Source organism: Nipponia nippon, unplaced genomic scaffold (assembly GCF_047370975.1).
Source record: "Nipponia nippon isolate SJK-2023a ecotype South Korea unplaced genomic scaffold, ASM4737097v1 scaffold_10, whole genome shotgun sequence".
In the NCBI taxonomy this organism is placed as follows: domain Eukaryota; kingdom Metazoa; phylum Chordata; class Aves; order Pelecaniformes; family Threskiornithidae; genus Nipponia; species Nipponia nippon.
Genome location: NW_028262291.1, coordinates 31,127,484 through 31,145,878, shown reverse-complemented (window position 1 = coordinate 31,145,878; position 18,395 = coordinate 31,127,484). Strand labels below are relative to the sequence as shown.

Genomic DNA, 18,395 nt, shown 5'->3' with positions numbered 1-18,395 from the left:
ATCCAGGTTGGTAAAAGGCTAAGAGAAAACCTAAAAATTATCTTAATTAACTGTGCTATTCCTGGAGGCAGCACAGAAATTAGTTAACTTAGTTACCATCCCATTCATTATTCTGGTGGAGGAGTGTCTAGGCCATCTAAGCTAGCAGGTCAGAATTTGCCCAGACAAAATAAAACCTGAAGAAAAAAAAAAAATTCTGCCACATAATGCCATTACAGACATTTAAATGAAATGATAAACAATCCATATTCCAATAGTAGCATGACACACCTAACCATAACACAGCCAGAGAGTTCAACTGAGCATTCAGTGACTCTCTTCTATTTGCCAGTTGCACACAGTAAATCCAAGACACAGCTTAGATGAAAAAAATATATAATCAACTATGAAAAGGCTGTTACAAAAACAACTGTTTTATAGAATCTCTTGGTAAATATCCTGGCAAAAAGATACAGGCCGATTGAATCGCAGTCCTTCATTTCCTTGCACGAGGCTGGCTTTCTGCTACCGAGCTAAGAGAAATACACAGGGCTGCCAGTTGCTCAAAGACTGAGTGGCTTTTTACAGGCTACTTTCTTTACATATGAAAATCCATGCATGGTAGGGTTGAGAGGCACTTTGAACAAACAAATTGCCTCTGAAAAACGAATTCATGTCATTTAAAAAAGAGCAAGTAATCCTAATGTGTAAATAAATATGTATACAAATGTCATGACACTCTTTCAAAGCCACCCCATAGCAAATCCAGTTAAAGAAAGAGCACGTTACGTAAGAGATGTTTTTCACGTACACGCTGTAACCTATGTGGAAACACCAAAATTTATAGACACACACAAAATTGAACACTTAATATTAAATTAACCTCTGATAACGTTCAAGGCCTGTTAATACAAGAGTGTACAATTAATTCTAACTATTAACTAGACTACCGATAATTCACTGGGGGGGGGGGGAGTGGAAGGAAAGAAACCCCAAAATGCCATTATATCAGTAAATATCTGCTAAAATATGAAAAGCAAAACCAATATTACAACCACTGAATCCTATAAAGCCTGGTCTACGTAAGACCTTTAACCAGACACTCTAATTCTCATGTATGATATTTTTCAGGCTCGGTTAGGGAATTTGACACAAAGGTGATAAACGTTTCAACCTGAAAGGCAATGACTCGACATAAACACAGAGTCTGCATCAATCGGGACTAGAGGAAGAACCGGCACAGGAACCCTGGCCCAGCACAAAGCACTAAACCTTGACTAGTACCACCTTAAGGACAGGTAAATTCTTTCTCAGGCTTTTTACACCAGATTAAGCCTCACAGGCTTTTTGGAAATAGCATCACATCCCATTCCTGTAAATGAAAAATAGTCAGCAGAAAGATCACGTTAAGCAGACTTTGACAACAAAATAGCCAGCCTTAAAAAAAAAAAGTATATACTTTATAAAGGCATATTAGTAAAGCAGTGGAAAAAGCTGCAAAATTCATCTATCCCACTGCTGAGGCATGAGCCAGCCACAACTCCCAGAGCACAGCCAGTATGGCTCTGTAGCCCTGCAGTTACAGCGACCTATACAAATCAAATGAGTATCGACTGTCTTTTTATGAGAAGAGGTACCCACTGATTATCTTCCACAGAAATTAGGTTATTATTTTGAGTAAGAAACAAATATTAGAGCAAAAAGCCAAGCCAGGAATTAATTTTCTTGGGACTATGGTATTTGGCTATTTGCTTCACATAAACTGGTCTAGTGCTACCAAGATTTTTTTTTTTCCTAGAACTAAGAACAAAATTAGAAGATTACTTTTAAACACATTTAGAAGGAACATACTTGCTTTTCCTTCATAGTGTGCATATAAAGTAAAAATACAAATCCAACACTTTTACCATTAGTTACTAAACAAAAGTTAGACCCAGCCTATATCAATTGTGAACCAAGTTCCTATTTGTTTCATTCCTCCATACAGGGAACAAATTCCCTTGTCTCCACAGATTTTTACTTCAGCAGTTGATGAATTAATGCCTTTGAAAGCAGACTATCCTCACTCAAAAATCTTAAATCGACACACAAAGATACCAGCTAACTGAAGACCCAAGCATTCAACAGCCACTAAGCATTCACTTGCAAGGCAAACTGAGTAACTAGGAGAGTTCAGTGGTGCCCATCAGCAAACCTGCACAGCCTTGGAAAAGCCAAGGTATCTCCAGTCCTGGTGGATTACGGAAACGAGCTTCTTTAACAGTGTAAAATCAGTTCACTGCTGAGAGTGGAGCCTCGACACAGGCTTGAACTGCATTAATCAAGTTTAAACAACATTAAAAGTAGAAGGAAAGAGACCCTTATGGTTTGCAGTTTTTTCCCTACAAAAATAATTGATTAAAAGTGATCACATCCAGATTAAGAACAGTTAGCATACAGTAAGAGTGGTTCTGGCCAAGTGCACCAGTGTATGTTTTTTCTTAATAGCCTCAGTAGTACTTGTAGCTCCTAGATCTGTGCCCTGTGAAGAAGCCCAGGCCAATGATCAGAAAGCAGCTCTGATTAATAAACTCTCTTGGTATACATAAAGATTAAAGAGTACCATTTACAATCCAATTCACCAGGAAGTTCCACACTGTTGTTTCCTAGAAATGGAAAGGTAACCAGAAAAAATTCCAAATAGGTTGGTCCAAATCTTCATAGACTGTATTTGAAACCACTGTTTCACTTACAAGGCTAATAACTTTGGTTCTGGCTTCAGTATCAAAACCCACCAGCAAAATCTCATATATCTTACAGATTCAGCACTCAAAGAAGCCAAGAGCTTGTTTCTGACCCCCAAACTCTGAAATGAACAGCTTCGCATTTTCCTCAAGAGCACCTTTACATTTTGGCATCCATATTCCTCTTTCAGCCAATTTCTCACACACAAATCATTTGTCCTGACACACTTTCAGTCACAACTCTGCAGAAAGAGAAGACACATAAATTACCACCCAGAAACCTCTTTAAGCTATCACATCCAATAACTACAGAACACCAGGACTCTACAAAGAATTACTCTGTAAGGACAAATGCTGAACAAAGCAAATCAAGTTTTCACAGAGGTACCTCCTACAACACACTGAAAAGGATTCTGGATGAACGTGTAACTGCAGCTACACACGACACAATGCCATTTACACTTCTAGACTGATGGCAGCCTATTAATGCTTGTGAGTCTCGGTCAATAAAAATGACAAGGGAAAAAAAAAAAACCCACTGCCTCCTGCACAGTGGAATAGTCTTCCTGATCGTGCTTGTTATGAAGGTTTTCTTCTTTCTGATGCAACCTCTGCTTTAACTGTACACTGTATTCAAAATGGGTATTTGATGGATCCCACAATTAAGATGAGAACAAATCCTCTTCCAGACACAGCTGTGTCAGTCTGAGGTTACTGCGCTTAGCCCATCCCTAGCTCCTCATCCTCCACTCGCTGCAGTTACCACCCACATCAATGTGTCAGCTGAGACAAAACGGCAGAACACTCTCCAATTTACTTGAGGTTTTATCAGCCAAGCCAGCGTAAAACAGTTTGCTATAGGTCTTTGTTAACCCAGGTCACATTGACGGAAAGGTACGGTTCCAGAAAAGCTCAGGGAAATTTAAATCAGAGCTACTATGGCCGGATCTCCCACCCCCTATCTCATTCACTTCAACGGGAAGTCCCATTCCCACCCCCTGACCTGGATGGTCAGCCAGTTCAGAAACATGATCCAGCCAAAATCCAACAAAGCAAAAAAGCAATTCATTACCAGCCTGATTAACTCCCTGACTTTGCTTAACTCGCAGCCACAAAGGCTTCCATGACAGCAGGGGAAGATGCACAGTCGAGAAGGAAGCAGGACCACCACAGCCCCCGTTTAAGCTGCCAAGTTTCTTCACAAGCTTAGGCAAAACTAAAATAGAGCTGCTTCAGAAAAGAGTGGTCACAGCCTCCTCGTCCTCTTATGTGAGCAGTAACATTTGCATAGCCATGAAATCAGCCAGTTTAGGCAGTTGATCCAACTGAAGCTCAACATTTTTCTGTACTGCTGTTTTCAGCTGGATCAGCAAAGAAGGACTGACAGAAAAATAGCTCCTTTTGGTGAAAGCACTGCCAGAGAAATCAAAGCCGCTCTGGTGGTAATGGAGTAACATGACTGGAGAGAACACATTAAGTCGCAGCTTGATTAAGTTTACGCTTCGTATTCTGTAGAAAAAGCAAAGCAATATGCTCTAATGTCACTTATTAAAATTAAGACTCCTGGACTGTGCAAGTAATCTATAATTGTAATACATATTCACTAACGAACATAAACTCCAAAAGCAAGACTAAGGCCATGATTTCACGTTAGTTTAAAGCAAGCTTGCTTGATAAGCTGGCAAAATAAATAAGAATATAAATAACCTTTGACCCCTCCCCAAAAACAAGAACAAGGTCAGCAGAGTGGAATAGGTAGGATAGGACCCCGAAGTCAGCAATTACACCAGCTTAGGCTGCCATGAGAATCTCTCACCTGAGAGATTCTGGAAAACATCTTTTCTAGAGTGCAGAAGATTTACTTTTCTATACCATCAGGGCAATTTAATTTTTTTCCAATGTTACGCAGCTCCGCCAATGTTACTAGTGGAATGAAAACAGCTATAAGTGGAATTCAAGAATCCTGTACGGTGCCGTAACAAGCTCTTACCAACACGGGATAAAAACTCTACAACAGTATGTTTTCCTGATAGCCCCTGTTCCTGGGGAGGCAAGCACTTTTGCAAGGATTTCCAGTGTCATTTCAGAAAGTTTTTATCCCACCATGCTCATTATGGTAGGAAAGAAAAGTACTTACAGATCATTCTGACACCAAGCAGCTGTATCAAACTACAAAATGTAATAGTTAGAAGCCTTGCGAGTTTTAAGAGCCCAGTGTGCCTTGTTGGTTTGTTTTTTGTTTTGGGGCTTTTTTTGTGTGTGTTTTTGTTTGTTTGTTTTTCTGTCCTAAACACATAATGCTGTCAGCTACTAATACAAAATCAGAGGGTGTCACAATGCCAGGGTAAGAAGATAAACAAACTTGTCTACTGTCTAGTTTACATGCACCTTCAGTTTCCACACATTTAAGAGAAGTAATAAATGCATGAAAGTAACTCCCAGGCTGAAAAATAAATTTTCTGCTAATAAGGGTTTAAATAGCTGATTTGAATTGCATTTCATATGTATACTTTATGAAAAAAATTCTTTGATGTGTTATGTTTAGGGTTCTGCAAATCAGAGTTTTCACTAAGGCTTAAAACCAACACCTTATTCAATTACAGATTAAGAAGAGTTTACTGTAAGATAACTCAGGCTATCAAAAGAGTTTAAGAATCACAGGCAAGGATGAACACATCTCAAATTCATTTTTTTGGACTTTGCTCACATTATTTTTTATTTCTTCCGTAAGATTTTTGCTAAGGGGAAAAAAAAAAGCAGCATTTCCACAGAGAATTGCCAAGAGATGAAGAAATGGAAAACACACACTGATGAACAGAAAAACAATACTGTTTCTCTATGGTAACTATTAACTTCTGCATAATCATAAAGACCGTTTTAGCGGTAACCATAGATCAATAAGTCAAATAGAACTGATGAGTCAGAAATCCATTTAAATATTTACACTTTTTGCTACAAGCCATACCTCGAGTAAGACTGTAGCCAAACAGAATGACTGTGCCTTCCATTTTACCCACTCTCCTCATAAGGGAGCCTATCTGGAAAGGCAGGAAGATCAAAAATACAAAACAACAAGACAGCAAAGCAAAACAAAACCCCTTAGACGGTACAGACAGACGCTGTTAACAGTTACAAGCATCTCCTATGCCGGACAGCTGAATTAAGAAACACTGACAACCACCTTGAAAACACAGTAGCACGCAGAAACCAACCCCAAAAGCTCCCTTATCATTTCATAAGCCATTAAGGAGCAGGTTACATAAATCTACTGGACCCAAAGGGTCGCAGAGCGGAGCTGCTGCAAGGCATCAACTCTCCTCTGAGGGATGCATCATTTCGTTCTTGAAGACTGTGCACCTCCATAAGTGCAAAAAAAGGAGTTACGCGCATTCCAAACAGAAGCTGCGCTTTAACCCTTCATTACCCAGTGGAGACGGAGCGAGGCGATGCTCGCCGGTGGCCAGCGCTGGCCCGGGCACCCGGCAGCCCTCCGCCTAGCACGCTGTTGCTCATCAACCCCTCCTGCGCGTCGCGGGACGAGCTGAGCCCGGCCGCCCGGTCCTTTGTGCGGCCCGGCGGGCGGCGGCGCAGGCAGAAAGGCACCGGCGGAGCCACGGACCGGCTGAGACGCGGGGAGTTCCGCTGCCCGCGGGGGCCCGGTCCCCCGTAGCTCCCGCTGCGAGACCGGGTCGTCAGCGCCCCCGCCTCGGAGCCTCGTCCCGACGCCTCCCGAACTTCACAGCGCCCCAGCGCCGGCCGAGACGAGGCGCAGGATTCAGGGGAAGCCCAAACTTCCCGGAGCCCCGGCGCCTCCCGCTCGCTCCCGCGGCCGCAGGCAGGGGCGGGAGGCGATACAAAGCGCCGCGCACGGCGACAGCCGGCCCGGGAGCGGCCGCGCCGGAGGGACCCTCTGACGGAAACCTGGCCGGGATTCAAGGCCTAGGAGAGACCGCAGGCACCGGCGGCCCCAGGAGAGCGAGACCAGGAAGCGGCAGCGCCCCGGGGGTCGCTCCCCCGGGCCGGCGGCTCGGTGCTCCCGCAGGGCCTTCGCCCCCGCGGCCGCCCCCCGCCGGCTCCACCTGCGCCGGGCCCCCGCCCCGCCCCACCCCGGGGATCGCGCCGGGGCCCACCCCACCGCTCTCCCGGGGCGGGGACCGGAGGGCGCCCCTGCCTCTCCCCCGGCCCCCGCACGCACTTTCCCGGGGCACCACCGCCCCCCGCCCCCGCCGGCCCCCTCAGGCTTCCTCCGCCCCCCCCCGCGCCCGGACCACCCCGCGCCCCGCGGGTCTCGCACGCCCCCGCCACACCCGCCCAGGGCTCCGGCCCCCGCCTGCCGCGACGAAGGCCCTGCCCCGCACCGCCGCCCGGCCCGGCCGCGCTCACCTGCTGCCCGCAGCCTCCTCCCTCCAGCGCCTCCTCAGCCGCCCGTCGCCACCGAGCAGCGCCGCCGCCGCCGCTCCCCCCCCGCCCCACCGGCAAGTACTCCCGCCCCCGCCGCCCGCCACGCCCATCCCGGCGGCCCATTGGCCGCCCGCCCCATCGTCCGGCCTTTGGATTCCTGCGAGGAGCTGCTCGTCAAACCCCCGGCCCCGCCTCTCCCCGCCCACGGGTCCCGGGTGTTTTATTCACGCCGGGGCTTTGGCGCCCCCACTCTTTTGCTGCCGCTCCTGATTGGCTGAAGCGGTCGGAGCAGCGCGCTAGGATAGGTTGCCAGAGGTGCCAGCTGCGGCGATGGACCCGTCTCCCCACTCGGTGTTAGGCTGCGTTGGCGCGGCGAAGAGTTGGGTTGCGCGGCGGGAAGGCGGGCGGTCGCCGCCCCTCCCCAGGGGGTGAGGGCAGCATCGCGGCCGGCTCCCGGGGGCCCCCGGCCGGCCTCCCGCGGGGCGCTGAGCGGGATCTGCACAGCGGTTCACCGCCTGTCTCCGGTTCGGCTCTGCCGTGGGCCTCCTTCCCTCCCAGCAGGGTGGCGGCTTCTGGGCGGGCAGGGCCGCAGGGCAGAGCCACCCCGCTTCGGGGCTTCCATTCTCCGGAGCTCTGGAGCGCGGGGGGCTGGGCGGCCGGCCCCCTCCAGCAGAGCGGGCCGCGGGCCGCGGGCCCCGCGCCACGGCCTGCCCTGGGGAGAGCTCAGGGGCAGGCGCCTGCCCGAAACGTGTCGCCGTGGAGGCTTCTCCCCCAGCGGGGAGACCCCGTGGCAGCTCGGGGAGAGCCCCTCGCAGGAGGGGCAGCCGCCCCGGCGTGGGCTGGCGGCACTGGCCGTAGGAGGAGGAGGCGGCCGAGGAGCATGGCTCCGGCAGGCCCAGCCGCGGGGCCCAGCGCCACCTCGGCTTCCCCCCAATAAGCCGTGTGTGATAACCGTCGCCTTCCCCGGGGCTGCGGGGAAACGTGCTGCTGATGCCCGTTCTCCACAAATAGCGCACGTAACGTCCTCCATCAGCTAGAGGCTGGGTTTGCAGGGGAAACGTGAGCGGGCTCCTGCCTGCCGCGCGTTGCCCTCCATGACTGGGACTTTCGGAGATCCAAACTCTCGGGTTTCCTCCCTTCGGCCCAAGAAGCACAAGCGTGCCTCCATATCCCAAGCGGGGGCAGTACCCGGTGCTGGATTCAGCCCGGAGGCTGCGCTTCAGAGGGAAGTTACCCAGGGGAGTCCTCCCTGCGCAGCACCCGCCTGACGGCGTGAACGGGGCTTGGCCCCAGCGCCTTACCCACGACGCGTACTTCCAACAGCTGCCTCCTCTCACCAGACTTTCAAGCAGCTACTTCATCCAAAATGCAAGCCAGAACAGTTCCCAGAGCATTCAGCTGCAAAAAACAAAACAAAACCTCAGGAAATTGAAATGCAAAGATTACATGAGGTTTCTCTGCATCATTATCTTCTCCCTGCATGCACCATCCCCCTTATTCCTCTTTGTTTCTGAATCAAGCAAAGAAACAGAGCAACAAAGAACATGGGCCTTAATGTTAACTGGCAAACATCCAGAAAATAAAGCAACTGAAATCAGTGCGGATTTCAGAACATCGTGTGCAAAAATCATTCACCAAGTTCACATAGGAGGTGCTCAGGCAGAAGTATGAGCGTGACACTGACTGAGTTTCAGACTGATGCTCTGACTGCCAAATCATCCCTTGTTCACAAATTAAATTAAGAAGATACCTTCCCCCCCCCCCCCCCCTTACATCTTTTTGCATATCCCTCTGCTTGGAAAGCAAAACCAAAGCAGAGAGCTGCCTTCCCTCTCACAGTTGCTTCTCAATTACTTTCAGACTGCTGCTCTCAGCCAGCAGCACGACACAGCTATGTTTGAGCCAAACATGTTCCAAACCGACTAGACAGAGGAGACATTTCTACCAGTCCTGAGTTGTCTTCTGATTTTATGAAAACATTCCTGACCTGGCATAGCTCTTAAAATGTTGCATTCCCAGTAGCTTTGGGGTAACTCTTCATCTTATTCACAGTCTGTGGATTTCTGACACAAATTTTTATAAAACATGGTGCCCTAAACCTTACTTTCTAAGGAACAGTTCCCCTATTACATAGATGCTCTACTTCCAAATGAAAAGTATTTGAGGGCTGGCAAGGAAAAGGCTGGGACAGGCTATTGTAAATAAAGTTCTAATGTATGCTTCAGCTACATATACTTTTACAAATATTTATTACAGTTAAATTGATTTGTTGCCATTACTGGTTCTGCACTCGGCTGTTTGTATCTCTCCCTAACTTGACCTGCCCATACAGTCATTGGCGACCGAAGGGAAAGGGGGCTGTGGTGGGAAAGGAAAGGAAGATGACCCTAGAGGTCACCTAGCTGGACAAGCTGAGCATCTAAGGGAGCAACTGCACATTCGCAGTGCTGCGCTGCGGGTCCCAGTCACGTTCTGCGTAGTCAGTCCTCCCACAGAGAGTTTCCATGCGAGGGGGGAAGTTAATTCTCCAAGGCCCGATACTGGAAGGAAGGCTTCAAGGTGCTTTAATCCTTATGGATAACAAAGAATTGGGAGAGACTTCATAGCATTCCCAAGAAATCCAACCCAATTTCCTCTTTTCTTTAAGATTGAGAGCAGCCTTCTGTGGGTAATATGCAGGATTAATATGGACTTGGCTGTTCCTGGCATGCCCACTTACTGCTGTCAGCGGTGCCTTTCTAGCCGAGATCGCTCCCGGTCTCGGTGGGACGGCAGGGTAGTACGCTATCCCCTAAGGACCTGAGAGTATATTACACACACGCTCGTGATAATGCAAACTCCATATCCTCATTGCAGATACCCGGAGGCTTAACATCATTCTCCCCTATTGGCTATCTAAAACAATGTCAGTGATTAAATCTCCCTTCTCGAATCACACCGTAATATTATCCCTTCTAGGAACAAGCCATACCGGTATAAATACTACAACATAAGCATAACTGTGCTCGCCCAAGAGGAATTCCATCTTTTTGACAATATAGGTAAAAGAGTGGGAGCCTGTGTGTGTGGATGAGCACTGAAAATGTTCAAAAATACTTCTAGAAGGTGCCATATTGTCTAGTAGCAACACAAATCTGCCACAGGAAACAAATACCCAAGTACTACGTGGGCTTTCTCCTGCCATGCTCTGAGCAGACCTGAACAATATGGTTGCTAAACCCAGACATCCTGTTTGCACGATATTTCCATCTTGGTAGCGCTGCATCAGAGGTGAGCGAGCCATTTCAGAGTGCTTCAGAAAAACTTCAGTATAGGCAGCTTTTACGGGAAATGAAAGGTAAAGTCTTTTTGCAAGGCTTCTGAAAAGGAGAAACTTACAGAAGAAGCAAATGTTGAGCGGTGCTGCTCTATGTTAGCACGGCTGTTATGTTCATTTTGAAATAGTGGGCATAAATATATTTATTTATGTATATGCAAAGCTATGCAGTTGCCATCATTAATACAGAAAGGATGTGAATAGCAAGAATCCTTTCAAATCTTTCTTCCATGGAAAAGCATCACCCAAACAGCTTGTCAAGAGCCACGGTCTGGACAAAAGAATATTCTCTAGCACAAGATACGCGATGCGTGCAGGAAGAGCTTGACTATACCTTCTGTCTCGATTGTCTAGATGTGATTAATCCTACAGGGCAAATACTTCATTCAGGTTCTCTTTGCTTTCATTTTAGGATGGGGATTTTCCCCTCATGGCCATTCACTTCTCTCCTTCTGCTGAAAAGCAACAAAACCGGAGCCTTGGACTCTGCAGCTTTCTGTTTAGTCACTGCCTACGGAGTCACTGCAGATGGCATCTGCTCAATGCTACCAAATGCTAGATGGCATCTATTAAGAGCACAAAAACCCTCATAAAATTATTTCAAAATCCTTTCAAAGTATGCATGCCCCATCAAGGGGGTAAGCTCAGTCGAGGGTCCTACTCAAATACGTTATGTCAATTCAGCTTTAACTTACAAAGTATGTATTTTAGTGTCACACAGGACAAGAGAAAATGTCTGTGCTTCCAAATCCCTCCAAAAAGATAATTTAATAGGGAGGACTGGACCTTGTAATTATTATTTTTATAAGTTTGTTTTAATTGGACTGTTCCATGCCAGGGAAGGCTTCTTTTCTCAGTGGGGCTGTGTACGAGATAACCAGGATTAAAGACCACAACCAGCCACTGAATAAGAAAATCCCTGAGAAGAGAGAAACAGCTGGAGAGCGGCCAAAATCTCTGCCAAGAGATGCTTCAGTGAGTGAGTGCATTCACTCTGATGAGGGGGGCCAGCGGATAGCTCTTGAGAAACAGTTCCTGAATTAGCTTTTAGTCTTGTTATCTGGCAGTGCACTTTATGGCTTTCACAACGAGGAGCGGGCTTCACAATCCAGCCCAGTGTCCTTCCAGCGATGACATACTGGATGTCACTAGGCTGTATGAGATTGTCAGGGCTCTAGCTAAGGAAACCCGCTAGGGAAGGCTCGAAGTGCCCTTTTTCCTTACTGGGTATTGCTTTTGGCATGAGAACAAAACTGACAGTGCAAAAGGAAGGTTGCCAGCAAAGTAATAATGAGAAAAAGGATTAAACTGAGTTTAACTTTCTAAAAGTGACTGGTTTACATTAACGGTTTGCCGGGAACACAGAGAAAGTACTGGGCCGTTTGCATGGCGGTGAACAACTGAGTATCCAATACGCAGAGAATTGTGAAGGATTTTGTCCTTTCCACTCATTAGTGAAGACTGCTCATAGCTTTGCAGGATCAGGCCTTATCCAAACTGCTCTTTAAACTCGAGATTTCCATTATTTGCACAGGGAATGGCATAAGGTTAAAATATCAAATGAACTCTACATCTCTTTGACGTGCCGTTTACTTACTTCTTTTGAAGTCACTTGTGGCTCTTTAATAAGTTGTACTCACCACATTTTTTATGTCCTCTTAAATAAAATGTGTGTGGCTCTTGGCAATGCAGCTTATATGCTCATAAAATCTGAGTAACTTTGTGCTAAATTCTAATTAAGAAATTTAATTGAGCCTCCAGTTGCTACTCTGTCTATGTGAGCAGCAGCTGGGGACCACCTAATCATTCAGAGATCTGTGCTACTTTCCTTTTGTTTATTTAATAAGCTGTACGTGACACTGTTCTTTCTTCACGACAAATTCCCTTGAAATATTAGACAATGAATGAAAACAGCATGTAGACCTTGTGGCTATTCCTAGACAACCATCCGAGTACTCTGTAAGTGATACTGAAGCTCTCTCTTTTTGCCTTGGGTCAAAACCCTTTCTTGTGTCGCGCAGGAAAATAGCAACATTCTTTAATCTTGAAAGCATTTACTATTAGAAAGGCTAAATTGTCAAAAGAAACATTTTATTGTTACAGAGATTTCACCACCATTATTTTCCACCGTGTCCTTCACTCTGAGACTTTGTTATACATCAAAAAAAAAAAAAAATCCAGTGTCGATCCTGTGTCTCTCGGCTGTAGAAAGTGACATCCGTACAAAGATCAGAGCCCTCGAATGAGACTTTGAACCTGGCGTACCGGTAAACATCCAGGATACCTTTGCTGCAGTCATTACCGATATTCTGGTGTAACTCAGGTCAGGCTCTGCGTACAGTGCCCAGCTGCTTCTGAGAAGAATCAGTTGCACTCGGGTAAATTAAACAGTAGCACAAATAACAACCCAGACGACCAGGTTTTTCAAAGGTCTTTCCCCCCCAAGCCTATTTAGCCATGCTTATGTATAATTAAAGCATACAATAGCCTAACTTCTACCATATTTCAAAGCCCCTGCATCTCGTTTTTTTTAAGGGCCCAGTTCTGTTGAAACGGTTTCAGCTGATAAGATTATTCTGGTAAGCAGGGCTTAACCTTGGGAAAACAAAGAATGGCTTGAAATACAGAGTTCACCCTTTCCTTCTCTTCCAGTCTACACACGCAGGCACAGGCTGCTTGCCCTTCCTTCTCCTTTTAAACCCCATCCACGCCAGTCATCTTGCCAGGAAAACGCGGTAGGTCCCCTTCCACGCGTGTTTCCCAGCGCAGGGGTGCGGAGCGCTGGTCGGCCTCTGCCACCTGCTGGCAAAGCCGAAAACGTTCAAGGCCTTAAACCGGAGGCAAAAGGGGTGCCTACGCCCCCCTAAAATCCGGCTCCTTTAGCCAAAACCATCGTGGTACAAACAGGACGATTTTCTGCTGCTGCCGCTCTTCCCACAGCTTTGGCTGCAAAGGCTGTACCGGCAGAAGCCCATCAGCAAAACACCTCCAAAACAAAAATAGTTGTTATTGCATATGTACAAAATGGGTCTTGGCCGCTTACAGCACAGTGACGGGACGTGAGGCTGATTTGTGAGGTCTTTTTAAGGCAATCCAACGATTCTTAAACCTTTAGGATGCTGCATCTCTTCTAGAATTCAGACTTAACAGCTGACCTCATCCTCATTAGGCCTAACTAATGATTTCTGCTCCTGAATTCTGGCAAAATTGAAATGTAGATCTGGGTTGAAACCCTGGCAATGGGAAAGTTAAGAGAGGTTGAAATTCACTTTTCAGCTGTGTATCCTAGGCCTGGTGCGCTAAGTGCCCCACGCAACAGATCTGCACACGCCTTGTGGAGGTTAGCTGCTTGTTTAATGTCTTGTGTGAAGCCTGTACTCCTACCTGTGAGGGGCTGATAACACCCTTGTGAACCAGAGGGTGCCTGGCACCCTCGGGTAATTGCTCCAATTACATGCTTTAGACTCACAGCAGCCTCTGCAGATGAAATTCTCATGCAAAATCCATTCCCGTCAATTATCGGAGTCCATCAAAGATTTTTCTCACAGAAGTACTCCATAGTGCATTTCTTGTACTCAAGCTTGTTCTTGACCATTAAAACGTCAGCACGGCCTGATGATACAAACCCCTACAGGTCTTCACATTTGCCAGGAGCTGAGCCTTGCTGCTCTGTCCTCTCCCCTCCAGCAAAGCTTTCTGTGGGGAAGCTGCAGGCTCTGGAAGCGCAGAGCAGCCCTCGGGCTGCCCGGGTACCTGCAGCGCCACTGACGGCCTCCTCCTGGGAAGCTTCAGGCCGAGGAGGGAGACAGGGAGAGAACGCCGGCCTGCCCGCGTTATTCGGCAGTTGGTGGATTTGGCAAAAAACAAAACACCCACTACATGACATGACAGCCTTTTGGGTTTCGGGATCCTTCGAGAGGACACAGCCTTTCACCGGCCATCTCCGTCGGAAGCACAAGAAAGGGGAGGGATGGCACGCCAGAACTAGGCTCCGTCCCGCCTGGATTTCTATTCCTTGCGCAACGGAACCTTATGAAATAGGTCTCACCTCATCTCACCTCATTAGGCTGCACAGTAATTGCATGCCGTCCTTTTAAAAGCATGTCCTTACGGTACGCCTTCGGGAAAAAAATCTTTTCTGCAGGTGCTCGGGGCGCACTTGGAGCACGACGCCCTCCAGGCAGGGCGCAGACAGACCCGCATTCGCTCCTAGCGGGGCGGCCTCACCTCTCCTGTTGCGGGGCGGGGGACAGGCAGCAAGCCCGGTACACTGTAGGTGGGCACGATGACGAAGCGGGAGGCGCTCCGGCCTGCGCAGCACCACAAGCACACGTTTAACGCTTCCTCCCGCGGGCGGACGTGGGGGCTTTCCACCCGCGGCCCACCTCCCCGCGGACCCGGCGCCCGGGCCGCTCCCGGCTGCCCCCGCACGCCAAGGCCCCGGCGGAAGCGGCGCGGCGCGGCGCGGAGCGGCCCGGCGGGGCGGGGCGGGCGGCCATGGCGGCGGGCGGCGCGGAGGAGCAGCAGCGGCGGCGGCTGGGGCGGCTCTCGGCGCTCTCGGTGTACCGGCGGGCGGCGGGGGCCGGGCGGCTGGAGCGGCGCCGCCGGGGGACGCCGCTGCCGGCGGGAGGCAAGCGGGCCAGAGCGCGGCCGAGGCGCGGCGGGGCGGGAAGCGGCGGCCCGGAGCCGGAGGCCCCGCCGCCGCCGCCAAGCGCCGCCGCGACCCCCGGCCGCGTGGAGCGGGCCAAGGCGCCGGCCGGCGGCCCCGAAGCGAAGCGGCCCGGCGGCCCCGAAGCGAAGCGGCCCGTCGACCCCGAAGCGAAGAGGCCCGTCGACCCCGAAGAGAGGCCGGGCGGCCCGCGGCCGGCGGGAGAGGGCGGCGGCGGCGGCGTGGCGGGGCTGCTGCGGCGGCTGGGGCGGGTGGAGGACAGCCGGCAGCGGGCGGCCGAGCTGTTCCGCTGGCTGGTGGCGCCGGTGGCGCCGGGGGAGTTCCTGGGGCGGCACTGGGAGCGGGCCCCGCTGCTGGTGCGGCGGGGCGACCCCGGCTACTACGCGGGGCTCTTCTCCACCGCCGACTTCGACGCCGCCCTGCGAGGCGGCGAGGTGCACTTCGGGACCCACCTGGACGTGACCAGCTACGCCGAGGGCGTGCGGGAGACGCACAACCCATCCGGCCGGGCCCTGCCTGCCGTCGTCTGGGACTTCTACCAGAACGGCTGCTCCCTGCGGCTCCTCAGCCCCCAGGCCTTCTCCCCCACCGTCTGGCAGCTGCTCTCCATCCTGCAGGAGCACTTCGGCAGCATGGCGGGGGCCAACACGTACCTCACGCCACCTGGGACGCAGGGCTTCGCCCCCCACTACGATGACATCGAGGCCTTCGTGCTGCAGCTGGAGGGGAAGAAGCACTGGCGCGTCTACAGCCCCCGGACGGATGCCGAGGTGCTGCCCCAGTTCTCCAGTGCAAACCTCACGCAGGCTGAGCTCGGCGAGCCCGTGCTGGAGACGGTGCTGGAGGCCGGGGACCTGCTGTACTTCCCCCGCGGCTTTATCCACCAGGGCGACTGTCTCCCTGACGCGCACTCGCTCCACATCACGGTGTCTTCCTATCAGAGGAACTCCTGGGGGGACCTCCTGGAGAAGCTCCTCCCGGCTGCCCTGCAGATGGCCCTGGAGGAGGACGTGGAGTACCGGCAAGGGCTTCCCATGGACTACCTACAGTACATGGGGGTCGCCAACTCGGACGCAGTCGACGCTCGCCGAACGGCGTTTATGGAGAAGGTGCAGAGCCTGATAAGGAAACTTGTCAACTATGCACCCATTGATGCTGCTGTGGATCAGAGAGCCAAGTCGTTTCTTCATGACTGTCTCCCCCCAGTGCTTACGCAAAGTGAAAAGGCGCAGAGTATGTATGGCTTCCCGGCCCGGTGGCAAGATGGAGGCCCCCGCAACGTCGATATACTGATAACAAAAGACACAGAAGTACGTCTCCTCCGCCATGGCATCGTTAGATTGTGTAATGAAGAAGCAGGTGTGATGCTGTATTACACGACAGAAAACTCAAGAGTGTATCACAAGGAAGAACCCAAGTTCCTTGAGATAGATCCCGAGTATACAGACAGTATCGAATTTCTCCTGTCTTCCTATCCAAACCACGTCCGTGTGGATACCCTTCCATGTGAAACCCTGGAGGACAAGATTTCTCTAGCCACGCTCCTGTTTGAGAAGGGCATTCTGACTACGAAGAAGCCTCTGGTGCAAGTGTAACTCTTATTTTTGAAACAAAATAAACATACATTTGTTTAGAAAGTGTTCTGTCTTGTTCTCGCCTTAGCCCTGCTAGCTGTGAATCAGCAGTCCAGATCATGGTATCTCGTCTGGGGGCAGAAGGGCTTTGGAGTGGGTAGAGAAATCAAATGTTCTGATTAAAAAGGGTGTCCACTCTAGGAGCGATTCTGCATGGCTGAGTGACCAGAGAAAGGAAGTGCTTAATTTTTTATTTTTTCCTTTCACCAGCCATATTACTACACCCTAGGTAACTTCAGGAAGCTAGTGAACTTTCTTGCAGTCTGTAAATCATCTGTGTGTTCACACGGTTTTTAAAGCAGCCTGCCTTACTGTGGGAAGTCCCCTCACTACTCACAGGCAAATTTGGTGATGGTCAGCGTTCCTTGTGCTTGTGCTGTGCTGTGCTGCACATACCGCGTGGCCTTCAGGCCTGCGCTGTGCTGCACAGATGCCTTGGCCACAGGAAAAACTCAGCCAACCCTCCCTAACAGGGGAGCCCACGGGCAGCTCCCGCTCAGTGCCAGTGATTACGCCACCTGCATGGCCCTGGCCTTATCGAACAGCGCAGCAAGACGTTCTCATGCAAACGTGAGCTGCTGCATTTGAAATGCTTCAGGGTCTGTCTCTTTCAGTCTGATAATTGCAAGCTGTCTTAGTGATAGAATAACCTCCCCCACTGGTTTTCCCACAGCAGCCCCTAGCGAGGAAATTATTGGTCCTTTCATGGCAAACGGGGCACCCTGTAATACGGGCATTTTCATGCTGGGTGCAAAAAGTTCCATACCAACACCTAGCAACTCACCTGAATACACGCTCGGCCGTGTGGCCAGTTCCCGTAAATACTGACAAGCCTCAGATACCTTTGCCACAATGCGCCGTGGTCTTCTCTTCAGCATCGCTGCACTGACTTCCACTGAGAAAAACGGTGAGGTGCCTAAATGTGCTGGAGGATTTCAGACCTCGTGACAAACTGATCTCTCAGTTTCAGAATAAGAAAGCAATTTATCGGCTCCGTGCTTTGTTCCCTATATAAAAATAGGAATGCATTTTCCATACATGTTTGAATTTGTAATAATAATAATGGAATATGGAATGCATAATAATGCACTCGCAATAGCAATACTTCATCCTTCTCTAATGTCCTCCAGCACTGAAGATCTCTGTATTTCTTAAGTATCAATACTTTTCAGTTTGCAGCCCAAGGCAAGGTAAAAAACTATGATTGATTACCCTTATTTTACAGACAATGGCTAGCAAGGAAAACTATGTAGCTTGGCCAAAAGCAGATGGCATCTTTTGCAAAATTTAGAAAAGAAAGCCATTTGCATTAAATTAACGACACAGACATTGCTTTCATGGTCTCTGTAGTATGTGTGCAATCAAGTACAAAGAGATGGGTCAAAACTAAGTTCACCCAATTCCCTTGATTTCTGAGGTGTCTTAAATTAGAGTGCTTATATGGAGCATATATATTCTATGGCTTTTTATAATATTGGATCCAAAGGCACCCTTCTTGGGTACTGATGATTTTATAGTGCAATGGTGCTGATAAAGAGAAAACAGGCAATTGCTTGATTTCATAATGTTTCATAGCAGTCAGAATTTCCCATACCCACACACAGATCAGCAGCCTCCAAGCAGGGGCTTCTCCCATCGAACTCCTGAGGGTTGGTGTCCAGCCCATGTTGCTC

General features: G+C 49.5%; 2 protein-coding genes across 12 annotated transcripts in view; one reads left to right on the top strand and one right to left on the bottom strand.

The window, feature by feature from the left end:
- The window catches only part of NUMB (NUMB endocytic adaptor protein), a 100,155-nt gene extending 92,970 nt beyond the window's left edge, over nt 1–7,185 (bottom strand). For 10 of the 11 annotated variants that reach the window (XM_087746371.1, XM_087746380.1, XM_087746376.1 and 7 more), the window contains exon 1: nt 7,086–7,185. The gene's annotated coding sequence lies outside the window, so the exon portion shown is untranslated. Of the gene's footprint in view, nt 1–6,126; nt 6,727–7,085 lie in introns of those variants that run through there. The other variant, XM_087746374.1, reaches the window with a different exon arrangement.
- A 5,364-nt stretch (nt 7,186–12,549) lies between these two features.
- Nucleotides 12,550–16,719, top strand: RIOX1 (ribosomal oxygenase 1). The gene has a single exon (XM_087746793.1). The coding sequence runs from the start codon at nt 14,917–14,919 to the stop codon at nt 16,681–16,683; it is 1,767 nt and encodes a 588-aa protein (XP_087602919.1). The 5' UTR covers nt 12,550–14,916; the 3' UTR covers nt 16,684–16,719.
- Nucleotides 16,720–18,395: the final 1,676 nt, after the last annotated feature.